The sequence below is a fragment of the Gobio gobio genome (genome assembly GCF_949357685.1).
Source record: "Gobio gobio genome assembly, chromosome: 18".
Classification (NCBI taxonomy): Eukaryota; Metazoa; Chordata; class Actinopteri; order Cypriniformes; family Gobionidae; genus Gobio; species Gobio gobio.
The window spans coordinates 7,936,651-7,955,777 of record NC_137111.1 but is presented as its reverse complement, the minus strand read 5'-3'; the positions used below and the strand labels follow the sequence as shown (position 1 = coordinate 7,955,777).

General features: G+C 38.0%; 1 protein-coding gene across 3 annotated transcripts in view; it reads left to right on the top strand.

The window, feature by feature from the left end:
* The first annotated feature begins 11,306 nt into the window (after window positions 1-11,306).
* The window catches only part of ubr2 (ubiquitin protein ligase E3 component n-recognin 2), a 70,426-nt gene continuing 62,605 nt past the window's right edge, over window positions 11,307-19,127 (top strand). The window contains exon 1 of one of the 3 annotated variants that reach the window (XM_079842153.1): window positions 11,307-11,418. In XM_079842153.1, the coding sequence (XP_079698279.1) occupies window positions 11,335-11,418 (84 nt within the window). In that variant the 5' untranslated portion in view covers window positions 11,307-11,334. The remainder of the gene's footprint in view (window positions 11,419-19,127) is intronic. The other 2 variants (XM_079842154.1, XM_079842155.1) reach the window with 2 other exon arrangements.

The window sequence follows — 19,127 nt, the reverse complement described above, 5'->3', positions numbered from 1 at the left end:
CTAATTTCAACTGCTTTATGATGTTCATGATATGTTTTTCTGTCTCTTTAGAAAATTTTGACTAAACCACTCAACTTATGATTCGTTTTACAACCTCTTTATGATTTTTTTGAAGCGTCAAAGTGGTAGTTGCGTAGACTGTCAACAGAGGGACATAAAGCTCTCAGATTTCATCAAAAAATATTAATTTGTGTTCTGAAGACTTACGGTATTGTAACAATACCGTAACATTGTTACAATTGTAACAATTGTAATAACGAATGTGTTTTACTTTATAATACAGGAACGCAATTACTTAGAAGGCCAAATTAAATATATTCGAAACCTGGAAGGAACCTACACTCAAGACCCCTGGTAATGTACTCAGAATAAGCCAATGTAGATTGTGAAATAGTGTACAAAAAAAGAATATACTATCTGAGTAAGTATGCTGATGTGTCACCCACAGGAATATCTTTGATTGGCTAGTGTATTTGCTGCTGCTGTCCGTTCTGGGCATCCACTTGGCAGACATATTCCTAGTGTCTGACACACTTCGACAGAACAGTCTTCGCCTCTTCGCGGTGTCCATTATTTTCCTGTGGTTAAGGCTAATGAAGCATGTCCGAGCTTTTAGGTAATGTACAATTTTGTAAGCAACCTCGGGATCTTGACCTCCACCGGCTCTTGCAGGTCAAGACTATTTGATTGTAGAGGAACTGATTATGATTACCAAAAATCTAATAACCCATACTATAAACACATCTGTCCTTGTGGGGTGAAATTAAACTGAAAATCTAATTTGAAATAATAAAAAACATTTCAACGAATGCAGGGTAATCCACTGCTGGTCAAAATTTTTGAATAATTAAGATTTGTTTATGTATTTTATTTTAAGTCTCTTCTGCTCACCAAGGCTGCATTTATTTGATGACAAAAACAGGAATATTATGAAATATTATTACAATTTAAAATAAATGTTTTATATTTGAATATATGACAATTTGTAATTTATTCATGTGATCAAAGCTGAATTTTCAGCATCATTTCTCCAGTCTTCAGTGTCAAATAATCCTCCAGAATTCATTCTAATATGCTGATTTTCTGCTAACGGACTACTAACTACTAATGAACTACTTGATGTGGGCTACTAACATGAACACGATTCTCCAATGAATCTCCAATATATTCGCCCATATATTCTCCAATAGATTCTCCAATGGATTCTCCAATAGATTCTCCAATAGATTCTCCAATGGATTCTCCAATAGATTTGCCAATGATTCTCCAATAGATTATCCAATGAATCTCCAATAGATTATCCCATATATTATCCAATAGATTCTCCAATGGATTCTCCAATAGATTCTCCTATAGATTCTCCAATAGATTCTCCAATAGATTCTCCAATAGATTGTCCAATAGATTCGCCAATGATTCTCCAATAGATTATCCAATAGATTCTCCAATAGATTATCCAATAGATTATCCAATGGATTCTCCAATAGATTCTCCAATAGATTCACCAATAGATTCTCCAATGATTCTTCAATAGATTCTCCAATAGATTCTCCAATAGATTCTCCAATAGATTCGCCAATTATTCTCCTATAGATTCTCCAATAGATTCTCCATTAGATTCTCCTATAGATTCTCCAATAGATTCTCCAATAGATTCTCCAATAGATTCGCCAATGATTTTCCAATAGATTCTCCAATAGATTCTCCAATAGATTATCCAATAGATTATCCAATGGATTCTCCAATAGATTCTCCAATAGATTCACCAATAGATTCTCCAATGATTCTTCAATAGATTCTCCAATAGATTCGCCAATTATTCTCCAATAGATTCTCCAATAGATTCTCCATTAGATTCTCCAATGGTTCTCCAATGGATTCTCCAATAGATTCTCCAATAGATTGGCCAATGATTCTCCAATAGATTCGCCAATGATTCTCCAATGATTCTCCAATAGATTCTCCAATAGATTCTCCTATAGATTCTCCAATAGACTGTCCAATAGATTCTCCAATGGATTCTCCAATAGATTCTCCAATAGATTCACCAATAGAATCTCCAATAGATTCTCCAATAGATTCTCCAATAGATTTGCCAATGATTCTCCAATAGATTCTTCAATAGATTCTCCTATAGATTCTCCAATAGACTGTCCAATAGATTTGCCAATGATTCTCCAATAGATTCGCCAGTAATTCTCCAATAGATTCTCCAATAGATTCTCCAATAGATTATCCAATAGATTCACCAATGATTCTCCAATAGATTCTCCAATAGATTATCCAATAGATTCACCAATGATTCTCCAATAGATTCTCCAATAGATTTTCCAATAGATTCGCCAATTATTCTCCAATAGATTCTCCAATAGATTCTCCAATGATTCTCCAATGGATTCTCCAATAGATTGGCCAATGATTCTCCAATAGATTCTCCAATGATTCTCCAATAGATTCTCCAATAGATTCTCCAATAGATTCTCCATTAGATTCTGCAATAGATTCTGCAATAGATTCTCCAATAGATTCTCCAATGATTCTCCAATAGATTCTCCAATAGATTCTCCATTAGTTTCGCCAATCGATTCTCCAATATATTCTCCAATATATTCTCTAATGATACTCCAATGGATTCTCCAATAGATTCTCCAATAGATTCACCAATAGATTCTCCAATGATTCTCCAATGATACTCCAATGGATTCTCCAATGAATTCTCCAATGAATTTTCCAATGGATTCTCCCATGATTCTCCAATGGATTCTCCAATAGATTCGCCAATGATTCTCCAATGATTCTCCAATAGATTCACCAATGATTCTCCAAAAGATTCTCCAATAGATTATCCAATTGATTCTCCAATAAATTTATCAAAATGGGAGTAAAGACATTTATAATGTTAAAAAATATTTCTACTTCAAATAAATGCTGTTCATTCAAACTTGAGTCAAAAAATCAAAAAATTCACTTTCATGGTTTCCACGCAAATATGAACCAGCACAACTGTTTTCAACATTGATACTAAGAAATGTTTCTTAAGCAAAAAACCATCATATTAAAATTATTTCTGAAGGATCATGTGACACTGAAGAGTAATTATGCTTAAAATTAAGCTTTGTTTACAGGAATAAATTACATTTTTAATTATTTGAACATAGAAAATAGTTATTTTAAATTGTTATAATATTTCACAATATTACTGTTTTCCTTTTCAAAATGGCTAAATCATAAATTGCCCACTGCTCAATTCTGTTTTAAGAGATGTATAAGTGAAATAAACTGTGGAAGCACTTTAAATAGTGGTCATCTGAGAAAAAGGTTGGCTTAGGAACACCTGGTCAGTGGCAGTTACCATAGATACTTATGCTGCATAGCAAAGACCTCAGATATAATGACAACACCTTTTCGGTCTCTTGGCTGTAACGGCACACAGAGCGCCTGAAGCCGAATGAAACCACCTGGTCAGTGGGCCAAACAACAATGCTTCCATATCTCAGGTTTCTCTGAGACACCACAGGTGGCCTCCTATTTGTGAACTAGGTAACCATGGGAATATATGGTCAGTGTTACGGTAACCATAGAAACATAAGGACACAGGGGTTTGCACACCATGTGCTCAGTCACTTCTGAATAGTACTGCAGTATTTCCACATATGCTGGATTATCATTTCACTTTTCAAGCAGTGGCAACAATAATTGTCCCTAAAAATAATTTCCCTATTATTTCCATAGGGATTTCAAAAATAACTTAGTAAAGACTAAGATGAACCAAACCAAACCAACCAGCTCCAACATATATTAATATATATATATTTTTAAAAGTATCAGAAAAAAATAGCTGTCTGTTTTCAACATTGATAATAATAGAAAAGTTTCTTGAGCAGCATCATATTAGAATGATTTCTGAAGGATCATGTGACACTGAAGACTGGAATAATAATGCTGAAATTTCAGCTTTGATCACAGGAATAAATTACATTTTAAACTATATTAAATTCTAATAATATGTCACAAAATGTATGTTTTTATTGTATCAAAGAAGTGCAGTCTTGGCAAGCAGAAGAGATTTCTTTCAAAAACATTTTAACATCTTACCCTAAACATTCGAAGAGTAGTGTACTTTAATAAAGTTAATGAAACTTATGTAACTGAGACGTAATTGAGTCCAAAATTACAGTACAATTTGTCTACGGTGACAATTGAAGAGATGGTTCCCCAAACACAAAACTCATTTACTCACCCCCTCATGTGGTTCCAAACATATTTCTTTCTGCAGAACATAAAGATATTTTGAAGAACGACATTGGACCCCATTGACTTTAATTGTGTAAACAAAAAAGATTTAGACATTATATTTTGTATTTCGTAGAAGAAAGAAAGTCATACTGGTTTGGAAGTACATGAGGGTGAGTAAATGATGACAGAATTGTCTTCCTTTAATAGTTTTCACTTCTGAAAACTGATTTTTGCACTCTAGCTGATACTGTGACACATGATTGTACTCCAGGTAAATGTCTGATGTTATTCTCTAGAGCTATGGGTCCCTTCATTGTCATGTTGGGGAAGATTGCAGGAGACGTGCTGCGTTTCCTCTTTCTCTATATAGAGATCTACATTCCATATGCCTGTGCTTTCTGGATCATATTTGGAGGTACCATCTCAAAGACTTACAGTATAGTTAAACACGTGATGCATGAGACATAAACGTTTCCTCTACTGCTCTCAGGTTTAGCTGAGGTGCCAAGTATGCAGACGGTTCCTGAGCTGCTGTACAGCCTGTACCGCATCACCCTGGTGGACGAGTATGAGTTTGATGCCATGGTGGATGTGGACGCAGTGATGGCCTACCTTCTCTGCGGAACATTTCTGGCCCTGTCTGCTGTTCTCTGTGTTAATTTACTGATTGCTCTGCTTTCTGACACCTTCCAAAGGTATTAATAAGTCATATGTGCTTTTATGACATGCTTATTAGGGGTGTTTATATGTCAATATGAATCAATGCTAGCAAATGAAACAAGCATTTCATGTTTGAATAAACAGTAAATTATTATTTTAAAAAAATATTTTTACGGACAATCATTTTTGTTGAAAGTGGTCCGTTCGGGAGGATTGAAGAGTGGGGATGTCTTCCTCGATCTGACCGCGACTGCATTATGGGTGGGGCAGTGGGTAGTTGAAAGTGCTCCGTTCGGGAGGATTGAGGGGTAGGGATGTCCCGCTTGGTCTGTTCGCAATTGCGTTACGGGTGGAGGGATGTGGGTAGTTAAAAGTGGTCTGTTCGGGAGGGTTGGGGAGTGGTGATGTCCCCCTTTGGTCTGTTCACGATTGCGTTACAGGTGGGTGTGGGTAGGGGTGTGGTAGTTGAAAGTGCTCCGTTCGGGAGGATTGAAGTGTTGTGGATGTCCCCCTCGATTTTGTTCATGATTGTGTTACGGGTGGGTGTGGGTAGGGGTGTGATAGTTGAAAATGGTCAGTTCAGGAGGATTGAGGGGTGGAGATGTCCCCCTCGATCTGACCGTGGCTGCGTTATGGGTGGGGCGGTGGGTATTTGAAAGTGTTCTGTTCGGGAGGATTGAGGGGTGGAGATGCCCCCCTTTGTCTGTTCGTGATTGCATTACAGGTGGGGGGTGGGGTTGGTGGTTGGCAGTTAAAAGTGGTCTGTTCGGGAGGGTTGGGGAGTGGTGATGTCCCGCTTTGGTCTGTTCACAATTGCGTTACAGGTGGGTGTGGGTAGGGGTGTGGTAGTTGAAAGTGCTCCGTTCGGGAGGATTGAAGAGTGGGGATGTCTTCCTCGATCTGACCGTGACTGCATTATGGGTGGGGCAGTGGGTAGTTGAAAGTCATCCATTTGGGAGGATTGAGGGGTGGGGATGTCCCCCTTGGTCTGTTCGCAATTGTGTTACGGGTGGAGGGATGTGGGTAGTTAAAAGTGGTCCGTTCGGGAGGGTTGGGGAGTGGTGATGTCCCCCTTTGGTCTGATCACGAATGCGTTGCGGGGGGCTTGGGTGTTAGTTGAAAGTGCTCCGTTCGGGAGCATTGAAGTGTTGTGGATGTCCCCCTCGATTTTGTTCATGATTGTGTTACGGGTGGGTGTGGGTAGGGGTGTGATAGTTGAAAGTCGTCCATTTGGGAGGATTGAGGGGTGGGGATGTCCCTCTTGTTCTGTTCGCAATTGCGTTATTGGTGGAGGGATGTGGGTAGTTAAAAGTGGTCCGTTCGGGAGGGTTGGGGAGTGGTGATGTCCCCCTTTGGTCTGATCACGATTGCGTTACAGGAGGGATGTGGGTAGTTAAAAGGAGTCCGCACTGGGCCACCCCTTTGCAGTCGCAGTAGTTGCACCGCCCTGAGGATGGCTCTGATCCTCAAACAATTGATGATCTCTTGTTAAAAAAATTAATAAATAAATGAAGTAATTTATTTTTTGTGGATGTCCCAATTGGGAAAAAGGATTTGCAGTTTTTAGAGAGTTCTTGTGCAAATGCAACTGGTTGTGTTAAATAGGCACATATTATTGTAAAGTTGATTTATCGATTGCATGCCCCTGGATCTAATCAAATTTGTAATCGTTTGCCGGCATGTTTAGAGGTATCTGCAAATACTGTATTGCTGGCTAAGAGTTTCGATGCCAGATCATATCTTAATGAAACGTTTGATCAACACCCCTAACGTTTATGGTGCATTCTGGGCATGATGTGTTGTGCAATTAAAGAATTAAAGAATTTTAAGGGTGTGCTATTCCTTTAACCCTTATGCTGAACGCTTGTGTTTGCAGGGTCTATGACAACGCTCTGGCCAATGCGGTGATGCAGCAAGCAGCTATTATTCTGCAGATAGAGGAATCCATGCCTTGTCTGAGACGTTGCTATGACAACGAGCACATCCACCGCCATTGCGCCCCGCTTGGAGAATTCTTTGATGATGATGTCACCACTAACCCAGATCAGCATGCTGAGAAGAAGAAGCTTACGCAACAGATCAAGGTGTCTACGTTAACAACTACTAGAAAGCGGTGTTTTTTTACACGTCTGTTCTTACATCTCAGCATAAACTGAAACTTTGCATGTTCTACAGGATACTTTAGATAAATACCTGGACATCCAAAGAGAGACAATCTCACCTCAGTTAGCCAATGCAGATGCTAGAGATGTCACAAGGTTGGTCGAAGAACATCTTAGAACTTCTTGGTCTTAGATTGTTAAAAAAATTTTCCTGTTACCATCTATACACCGATCAGGCATAACATTATGACCGATGACAGGTGAAGTGAATAACACTGATTATCTCTTCATCACGTCACCTGTTAGTGGGTGGGATATATTAGGCAGCAAGTTAACATTTTGGTCTTCAAGTTGATGTGTTAGAAGCAGGAAAAATGGGCAAGCGTAAGGATTTGATAAGGGACAAAATTGGGATGGCTATATGACTGGGTCAGAGCATCTCCAGAACTGCAGCTCTTGTGGGGTGTTCCCGGTCTGCAGTGGTCAGTCTCTATCAAAAGTGGTCCAAGGAAGGAACAGTGGCGAACCGGTGACCAAGGCGGGCGACCAAGGCTCATAAACGTGGGAAGCGAAGGCTGGCCCGTGTGGTCCGATCAAACAGACGAGCTACTGGAGCTCAAATTGCTCAAGAAGTTAATGCTGGTTCTGATAGAAAGGCGTCAGAATACACAGAGCATCTCAGTTTGTTGTGTATGGGGCTGCACAGCCGCTGACCAGTGCCCATGCTGACCCCTGTCCACCACCCAAAGCACCAACAGTGGGCACGTGAGCATCAGAACTGGACCACGGAGCAATGGAAGGTGGCCTGGTCTGATGAATCACGTTTTCTTTTACATCACGTGGATGGCCGGGTGTGTGTGCGTGGTTTACCTGGGGAACACATGGCACCAGGATATTTTGGCCAATGTTCTGCTGGGAAACCTTGGGTCCTGCCATCCATGTGGATTTTACTTTGTCACGTACCACCTACCTAAGCATTGTTGCAGACCATGTACACCCTTTCATGGAAACAGTATTCCCTGGTGGCTGTGGCTCTTTCAGCAGATAATGCGCCTGCCATGATTTGAGGAGCACAACAACGAGTTTGAGGTGTTGACTTGGCCTCCAAATTCCCCAGATCTCAGTCCAATTGAGCAGGGCTGTTTTGGCAGCAAAAGGGGGACCAACACAGTATTAGGAAGGTGGTCATAATGTTATGCGGATTGGTGTAAATAACATGTATTGTGACAAGTGATGTTCCTGGAAAGGCTGCCTTATATGTTGTTTTTTAACAGAAGGAGAAGTGCTGCACCTCCAGAGAAAGAGGAACATCTCAAGACTCTTCACAGACTTGAGAAAGACCAGCAGAAGCAGAGTCAGGACCTGAGTGCGCTGAGGGCTGAAGTGAAGGAACTCCACAGTTTGCTGCTCAATCTCATCCAGCCCAAGACAAACTCAACATCATGTAAGAGACTTCTGCACTTATTATGGAAGTTCATTTCTGCCCATTTTTGCTGGTTTTTAATGAAGTAGCCATTAAATCTAAATTATTGTGTGTTCATTCATGGTTAACACTAGAACCACCAGGGGTCGCTGTATACCTAAAACCGCCAGCGGGTAAAATTTACCCATGCAGGTTATTACTGTATTGATACGGCTAAAAAACGTAATATGTCACTGTATTATGCCACTGTCTTCACAAAGTAATGTATAGAGTTATGAAATGATTATTTTTAGTCATCATGTTTTTGTCCTGTTGTTTTATGCTATTTTAAGCAGGCTACACTAATCACTTTTTGGTGACTATATGCTAAACCAGCCTGCAATGACGAAGATAATTAGATGGAAATAAATACATATTTGGGTGGTGTGATATTATAATAAAATGTCATTAATCCCATATTAAGATAACCCATGTTATTTAAATTACTAAAATACCCTAAATAGACAATGAAGAGCAATAATAATTCGCAGCACTGCATAAGATGTATGACAGCTTACGATAAGGATAACATACGAATTCAAGCGCACAGTTTGACTTAATTAATTATTCATTTGTATAGTTATATCACTTATAATTTGAATAAGAGAACAACACCAATAAACTTGGGATAATCATGGAAATTGTTTTATTCATTCCATCATATCCAAAGTTTGAACATTTATAAATAGGCTAAAACATCTTTATTTGACTGTGCGTTGTGTGACTGTTTACAGTAAGCCCGTCGTTGCTCAAACACAGCGCGGAAATAGAGGAATTATATAGGGGTAAATTTGACCGCTGGCGCTTATAGGTATAAATGCCCCGTTTTTAAATCTGATTTTATCTAAACAATTTTTAACAACAGGTGATTGTAAATAACACAAATTGTTTTAGCACAAGGCAGCGACTGGGAGACTTGGATATTTTATTGGAAATCTGTTATGTACATTTGAAAAACAGCCATGGGTAAATTTAATGCAATTTAGGTTCATCCAGAATATTTATTTAAGTAATGCTACTGGTGTTTCTGCAGCCACTGATGAGGGCAAGACACACTCAGAGACAAAGCAACCTTAAACCGGAGAGCAACACCTCTGAAACTGACCAATGAACTACTGAAATCAACATTGAATCCAGGAGCAAGACTTGGAAATGACTACTGTGTAGCATGTTGTAGATTATTTTGTGACCCACAGTTGTTTTATTATTTAAGTTATGCATTGTACCAAGTTACTGTAACAATACTGTAACAATATAGATGGGCATCTGTGTACTTTATCTTAATTAATAAGGTTTTATTTAAATATTAAATGTGAGACAAGACCAGAAAAACTCTGAACCCCAGAAAACTATAAAGGAACAGTTCACTTCACTCATTATTTACTCACCTTCATGCCATTCAAAACTCATACGCTGTTAACACACACACACACACACGCACGCACGCACGCACGCACGCACGCACGCACTCACACACACACACACACACACACACACACACACACACACACACACACACACACACACACACACACACACACACACACACACACACACACACACACACACACACACACAAACACACACTCTACAGGTCAAAAGTTCAGAATCATTACGATTTTTAAATGTTTTTGAAAGACGTCTCATATGCTCATCAATGTTGCATTTATTTGATAAAAATACAACTACAATTTAAAAGAAATGTTTTCTATGTTAATATGTTTTTTAATGTAATGTATTCCTGTCATCAAAGCTGAATTTTCAGTGTCACATGATCCTTCAGAAATCATTCTAATATGATGATTTGATGCTCAAGAAACATTTATGATTATTATAAATACTGAAAAAAAAAACATTTGTTTTGCTGCTTAAATTTTCTCTTCACCCAAGAATCCTAAAAAAAGGCATTAAGGTTTCCACAAAAGGCAGCAAGACTACTGTTTTTGACATAATAATCACTAACTAAATAATTTCTGAAGGTTTATGTTTAAATGCAGTTACCTGACAAATATTTTTTGAGTACTCCCTCCGGTGTGAGGAAGACCCGTTTAGATCTGCTCTGGCGGGTAAAACATCTAGAGAACGCCCTCAAGTTAGGCCAAGAAGATTTGTCTGTAAAGGTACTGTCTAAACGCACAGTTACCTGACAAATATTTTTAAAGTAAACCTGACTCTCCATTTTCTTCCACCCCAGATAGGGGATTTCATCTTTATTTTTTATTTTATTTTCATTCCTATTATAACTCTTATACTATATATATATTTTATTTGATTCACTTATGAATATTTTAACTTCATTTCTGTGTAAAGCACTTTGAATTGCCACTGTGTATGAAATGTGCTATACAAATAAACTTGCCTTGACAATGAAGACTGGAGAAGCCTAATGATGCTGAAAATTATATTAGTTATTTTTAATTATTATAAATTTTTCATCTGGAGAAACAGAAAGAAAATGTAATTATATGAATCATCTGATACTCCTACTGTTTTCATGCCAGTTTAGATCAACTGTTGCTGATTGAAAAATAGATGCATATTACCGGTACTTTTCAAAAATGAACTAGAACAGCCTTCACGTCATGAGCATCGCTATGGCACCTTAAAATAGTGCCTATGTAGGGAGTTTACAAGATAAATAAGTGTTTGGGAGGACAGCTCGTTTTTACCTGAACAATTTATTTAGAGACAAAAAAAAAAACACCTGAGCAATGGAGTGGCTACTGTTGTGACTTGTCACCAAGGCAACAGCGTGGACACCGTACTTTCCCATTAGTCAGCTGAAAAGTTTCCCAGCTCTTTTACGGAAGTAGGACGAGCGGCTGATTTCCGCTTCCCTCACGACGGCTGCTGCTGCTGGTCACTGAAGTAAAGATGGCGGCGGCCGAGACTGATCGCGATGCACCGTCCGCTCTCTGCAGCGAATTCCTCAATTTCTCCGCAAAGGACACCGCTGCGGTAGGCGACAGTTTTATGAAGACTCAGTATATGGTCTATCCTGATTAAGCATATATATGTGGTAGCGGAAATCGATACGAGGGCGATTAATTTTCTGTTTTTTCTCGCTCCTCATCTCGGGTTGTTTTGCTCAGTGTTGTCCTGCTAACGCGCTAACCGCTAGCTTGTGAAATGTTCACAGCTCAAGCCCCAAAACACGCATTTGACACTCCGTTTATACATGAATTTGTTTGATATCTACAAGTTATAAATGCTTTCATCTCTCGCATTTGGTGTTTAATGTATGGCTTTGGTTACAAAGAAATGAGCTTTTAAAGAGATCTGTCAAGAGTTGGATAAAAACAACATTGGCTGCTTTGTTCACTATCTTTACGTCATGCGGTTAATGCTGCTATTAACATAGTTTCACTCTTCTGAAACTCTGTTTAAATTGATTTAGACTAGCAAACAGTCAAGCTGAGGTTGTCTATTTGTGTAGTTTTTCCTGTAAAAACATTAGTGTGAGCTGTATTTCTGGTTTCTTTCACTTGAAGAATGTTGTGGCTAAACATTAATTTATTTGACATATTCCAGTTACACATGTTTGTTTGTCATTTTTGCATATTGCAATACCCATTATATTTTCATGCCACATCTATCTTATATTAAACACGAGTAGGTTTGTTTTTACAACGTAGCACAGATGGTGGTTATTTAAAACCACATACAAGACCTCAATTTTCTGTGGTTTGTATTGTCTGATAGACTGTATGACAGCAGTCTATATTATCTACTATTTTTATTATCACCATATGTGACCCTGGACCACAAAACCAGTCATAAGTATAATTTTTTTTTTTATTGAGATTTAAATACAATCATAAATAAGCTTGTTGGTTTGTTAGGATAATGTTTGGCCGAGATACAACTATTTGAAAATCTAGAATCTGAGGGTGCAAAAAAATCGAAATATTGAGAAAATCGCCTTTCAAATTGTCCAAATGAAGTCCTTAGATAAGCATATTACTAATAATAATAAATTTGTTATATATTTACGGTAGGGCATTTACAAAATATCTTCATGGAACATGATATTTACTTAATATCCTAAAGATTTTTGGCATAAAAGCAAAATCTTTCATTTTGACCCCTACAATGTTAATTGTTGGCTATTGCCACAAATATACCCATGTGACTTATGACTGGTTTTGTGGTCCAGGATGCTGGATTGTTTGGCTATATGTTCTAGCACTCAATCCAGGTTAGTAGGTCGATATAGGACAGTAACAGAGACTGCCAAGTTCCGCTTACTGTGCATACGTAATCCCTGTGTTTCCTTCTAGCATGTGATTGGCACATATACCTGCTATTGGACATCAGCTAGGTTGTTGTTACAGTATTTTCTTCAGGAACAAATGATGTCAGAATTGCATAATATAATTACAAAACCTTGTGAGCTTCCTACTTGGATGAATGTCTAAGGCATGCATCTTAACTAAAATGACTGATTTGATGCGCTCTAAATAGGCAGCACATTTATTTTCTTTAGTTGCCTTATCTTCCATTTTTCAGGAGTGATTTTTACTGTTTTTTCCTCGGTCAAAAATGGTCTTCTGTGGTGGCGGATTAACACGGTCATCCACACACAGTACAAAGTACCCGACCCATGTGAACTGAGCAGAGGACTGATGCAAAGAAATTATATTTAATATTAACTTATCCAATTTTTATATATTAAATAAAAAAAACTGCATGGACAGATCATAAAACAAAGTGCTCAGAGCTATTTTATATTTAAAAATCTGTAAATGTAAATGTAAAAAGTCACTGAGTGGAGTAATACCTATAGGCTTTCCTATAGCTCAAACAGTAGAGCATGGCGCTAGCAACGCCAAGGTCATGGGTTCGATTCCCAGGGAAAGCAAGAATTGACAAAATGTAAAATGTGTACCTTGAATGCAATGTAAGTCGCTTTGGATAAAAGCGTCTGCCAAATGCATAAATGTAAATGTAAATGTAAATGTAAATGTAAATACAATGAACAACAAAGTAACACATTACATAAAGGCAGGTCTATTATTTAGCATTTACAATTTAAGATTTAATGCACCGATCATTTGACGTACAGTATCGGATTGTTTTGTTCTGTCCATCCATTGCCATGCTTATCACTGTCAGGCAGATTCAATTGCACATTTTAGGGCCCTATGAAATTCGTAATTTTTTTCTCCAAATTCAATAAAACAATTTTTTAAATTTTTTTAGACTCCATTTTAATAGTTAAATATTTTTTATATTTTTTGAATATTTAATTAATTAACTTATACAATTTAACATTTTATTTAAAGTTTAACAAACATTACATGTTTAGAGCTCTTCAAATTATTTTTTCTTTTGTTTTCTAGATTCCATTTTTTTAATTATGAAAGTCTAATTAATCAAATTCATGAAAACAAATTATTATTATTATTATTTTCATTTCTAATTTTTTTTTTTTCAGAAATTCTGTGTATATTTTATTCTTTCTGGCAATCAAATGAAGGCATACAACATTAATTTAATTGATCTTTTAATCATATGTGAATTTCATATATTAAATTAAACTTTTTTTTTTTTTTGTCAAACAAAGTGCTGAACAACAGTTAACAGTGTTACCAGTCAAATTCATCTTTACTTTGGTTATTTTGTGTTTTGCTTTCTTTTTTAGCCAGTGAATCACACCATTGCATACAACAATTGAGAACGGCTTCTTTGACACTGCCTAAGAAATAACCAGGAGAGAGAAATACTGCTCAGTAAGCTTTAACAGCACATATAATACCATAACCTGCTAACTTGTGTCCCCATTTCAGAAATCCCATATCCAGATTAAAGTACATCGTTCATGACTTCAAACATTATAGACTCATTTGAAAGAAGACATTTAGCAGCTTGTTTTAAGATTGAGATTTATGGAGCCGTTTTTAAGACCCAGCTTTGTGATTTAATTTAGAGGAGTGTTTGTGCATTTGTGCTTGCGGTTGCCAGATTTCTATTCTTGAATAATTAAATCCCCCAATCAGAGCTTTTCTGTTAAAAGAGCATGTATTCTATCCGGTGTTTTACTTAAAAATTTGCACAAAAGCTCGCTCTTTCTCCCGCGCGCGGATGATTGGTCTGTGTTCTGTCACAGCTCACAGACACTTGTGCTGTTTGTGCGACTAAATCTGCGATCAAACTTTCTCAGTGATGAACTTTAATAAATCCAAGCATGGATCTCTCGACTATTTGCAATTGTGTTTGCTGAATAACTGCACTTACACAACCTCTGCGTGACACATTTTTGCTGTTGTTTTAATAGAAAAAACATTAAAGAAATGTGGAATTTCACTGTTTTACATTTTGAGAAGTTTCTTATTTTTTCATTAGGCCTATATGATAAATAGCCTATAATAAATCATTAAACTAGATGAGGTCAAATAAACCATGTGGTTGGGTCGCCATTCATTGTGATTTATAGTTGAAAGTGCAACAATTCTGATGAAATGTAAAAATACATTTCTCAAATTATATTTGAGGAAAATAATCGGGATTATCAATGCAGCATGACGGAAACTAGACTAAAATGCTCAGACATTTAGTCGACTAAAACTTGACTAAACAAAAACAGGACAAGGTTGACTAAATATTAGGGGTGGTTAATCTGTCTGATTTCCCGATTCGATTACGATTATTGAAGTCCCGATTCGATTACAGTCGATTTTCGATTATTAACGATTCTCGATTAGCGATTATTGATTTTCCATTTCACAACAGTAAACGAAAATAAACTACAAAGTGATTGCAGTATAAAAAAAAGTCAGCTACTGAATTACTTAACTCTTTTATTGAGTAACAACAACTCAAAGCACTTGTCGTGTAGTTACACAGAAATGAATACATCACATTGTGTTGTGACTCATCAAGTTGAACTAAACAATAACAAATAAATGAGAGGCTTATTTCCTTTAGGAAGTAGATCAGAACCAACATACTGTAGAAATTGGACAATTTTCTTCTAGAAAGACAACGTGTTCAGGTTGAGGAAGACTGCAGGTTGCAGTCGAAACATGTCAAGGTAAAGAAGTTTTTTCTCCACCTAAACACCTTGTCTTTCTAGAAGAAAATTGTCCAATTTAATCATTAAGAAGACAAAATGAACATTTTTGAACAACTTACTGTAGCTTCAGCTTATATACTGTACTGTAGAACACAGTGACAAAATGTCATTATGTCAAGAGTGTGCGTGATGGTTCCGTGAGCGGGAGCCGCGGGTCGGTGCAGCGGAGCGCGGGACTCGAGCTCGGGGAGATCAGACGGGCCTGTCCGGTAAACACATCTGTGCTGCTTTAGTGTGGCGTTGTGTGTTTCCAGCATTCCAGCCTTTATTCTCGCGAATGTGCGCATCGATGTGTGTCGCGCTCGCTCATCTGACGCGCTCATAAATCTGCGGATTGAAGGCGTTTATTCGGTGTTTGTGCGCAAATCTGAGCCGTGCTCGCTCATCTGACGCGCTCATAAATCTGCGGATTGAAGGCGTTTATTCGGTGTTTGTGCGCGAATCTGAGCCGTGCTAACGCGCTAATGTGCCTGAGCTCCAGAGGAGGCGAGGCGGGAGGATTTCTAGAGTGTTCCCTCAGAATCATCTCAGCATTAACGACAGATTTACATTCATCTAATGAACGCGCACACACACACACACACACACACACACACACACACACACACACGGTGGTAGTGTCAGGTTTAGATAAATAAAAAAATCGATTTTTGAATCGATTTTATCGATTCATACTCGTCCATAACATACTCGCGATTAATCGATAATCAATTTTTTTCACCACCCCTACTAAATATGATGAAGCCGTTCGAATACGGTTGTTTCTCTACATGCAAGCACCATCGCGCAACTAAAAACAAAGCTCAGAATCGTTAGAGAGAATCTTTTTCTCCCACCCCTATTGTGTAGTTTGACCAACAAAATAGGTGGATTAAACTAACTTTTCTGTTGCGTAACTTGCCAAGTTGATGCTTCTTGAGTTGACTGCTTTACTCTTGCGTTTTATCTTATCGTGGCATAATCACAAATGCGATTAATCGTTCAGCCCTAGTATTGCGACACCCCTATTATGATTGCTTCATCCATGACTTCTAGGAATAACATGATGCAATTCATATCATGTATGATGCAATACCAGCTTCAGATTGCATCGTTCATTGTTTTGCCCAAAAAGCAAGTACTGTCCAAACCCAGTTAACCTTAGATCCAGTCAAAGATGTATTTTAGTCATTTCTGGTTTAAATTAAGATCTCTTCCCTTTATAACTCGCGTATCCTCTGCTGTTCCCAAGTCAAAAGTCGTAATAATGACCATATAGCATATCTTGAAAACTAGATCCTCAGCCAATCAACAATTTTTAGCATAATTTTTTTTTCAGGGATCCAGAATTGGTAAAGTTTGACTACATTTATTTCAGAAGCATTTTGGCTGTAGACCAGTGTAATCCGTAATCGGCCTCAAAAATTCTGATCGGAGCAGATAACGTATTTGAAAACGAATATGAAATGTATTTGTCTTTATAGAGAACGCGGCTCATGAGTGCTTCGCAATGGCAAACACCACGGGAGTGCAAGCTGCCGAGCACACTTTTGAAAAGAGGAGAAAGCGGCGCAACTGGCTTTTTCTATGCGTTTTTAGATTAGATTTAGATTATCCTAAAGGATTAGTTCACTTCAAAATGAAAATTTTACTCACCCACATCTCATCCAAGATGTCCATGTCTAGCCCCGTTTCCACCGAAATTACCCGGAACAATTTGTACCAGGAACTTTTTTTACAGGAATTATTTTTCCCCCAGACCTGCTACTGTCTGCGTTTCCACTGCGGTCTAAAGTATTGTGAAGATTAGGCAAATTACAGGGTTTTTCCTGGGTCAAAAATGGTCTTCGGTGGTGGTTGACACACACACAGACACACCCTACCCACGTGATCTGCGAGCGCAATACTGACAATACATTTTAAAAATGCTAGTAATTTTGATTATCTTATTTTGACATCTTATATTATGTCTCTTACATCGATGTTTGTTTCTTTTGTTCCTCCTTTTTTACACCATTTACAGATAATTGTTTTGGTATATAATCATATCAATATTAAAAACTAGCATTAAAAATGAACAAATAGCCTAATTTTCTGCCATATGCAATTGAATTAAAATTATCAGCTAGCTAATAACAACTTTGTTCTGGTTTCACCTCACTCCAGTCTAAATGATTGTAGGCTATGTATTTTGCTAAAACCCTGAATTAGTCCAGAGACGTGGGACTGCGCGCGACTGTTCCTCCCAGTCACTGACGGACAGTAATAATTTTTGCGTGACACTGTCGGCAACAATAACAAGTATGGAGGAGATGCGAGCAGCGCTGCTTTTACTAGTTATGTGTTGGTTTACTAAAGAGGTCATTAACAAAACGGCAGAAAAGAGACGAGCACTGATACTAAAGCATATTCTCAAAGCTCGTAAAGCTAGATTTAAAATAAGACAACGTATGTTAATATCAGCTATTACAGACATTGGCCGTGCGATTGCTCAGACGAAAGCGTGCCATCGGACAGAAAGAGCAAGACTGATATTTACTGAACGCAGAACGAACCTCGCAAAAGACTTTTAAAAATGCTGGTTGAAATAAAATTCTGCGTTAGCTCAACCAATCAGCATGTTCAGCGCACAAGTCTAACCCCCGAAAGTTCCTGAACTTTGAAAAGTACTACCTCGGGAGCAGAGCCGTTTGGAGGGGGAAATCTTTACCCGGAACTTCATTTAGACCCCGGTTCCTGCGGTCGAAACACACCGAGTCCCAACCCAAAGTTCCTAGTTCCTGGGGAAAGTTCCTGCGGTGGAAACGCGGCTTCAGTCAAAAATTACATTTTTGGGTAAAACATTCCAGGATTTTTCACCACATAATGGACTTCAATGGCAACCAACGGTTGAAGGTCCAAATCAATGCAGATTCAAAGGAAGGGCTTCAGAGGCTCTGCAAAACCATCGGCCATTTTCAAGAAAAATTTGATTTGGACCTTCAACCGTTGGTTGCCATCAAAGTCCATTATATGGAGAAAAATCCTGGAATGCTTTACTCAAAAAAACGTCATTTCTTTTCGACTGAAAAAAGAAAGACGTGAACATCTTGGATGAGATGGGTGAGTAAATTATCAGGAAATTTTCATTTTCAAGTGAACTAATCCTTTAAGCCGCCTTTCCACCGCACATGACATTTGGCCATGACTGTTGGAATTCGCCCCCTAGTGGCGGTCGTAATGAGCTTTTATTATGATCTTGCTCTCTCAGAGATCCTCCCTCCCATCTCTTGCACTAAATGGTAATACTCTAGCTAGGTAGTGTTTTGCCCACACTGATTTCTTCCAGCATCTCCAGTAAAGAAATGTAAATGCAAGAGCCCGTTATCCACTGATGTCTATGGTAGCGATCAAAATGGAGCAAATCACCTTTTGAAAGTAACTTGGTGTTTGTCAAATAACAATTATATCGATTACATTGGTACACCACCAGGTGGCGACAGGTGACTGTTAAAAAATTTATTTGTCATTGAATCATTCATTCGAGAGATTTGTTGAAAAACGCTGTTTCCTCCAATTATGAAATATGTGAAGTTCTAGAGCTAGTTATTAAATAATTAATTCAAAAAGGATT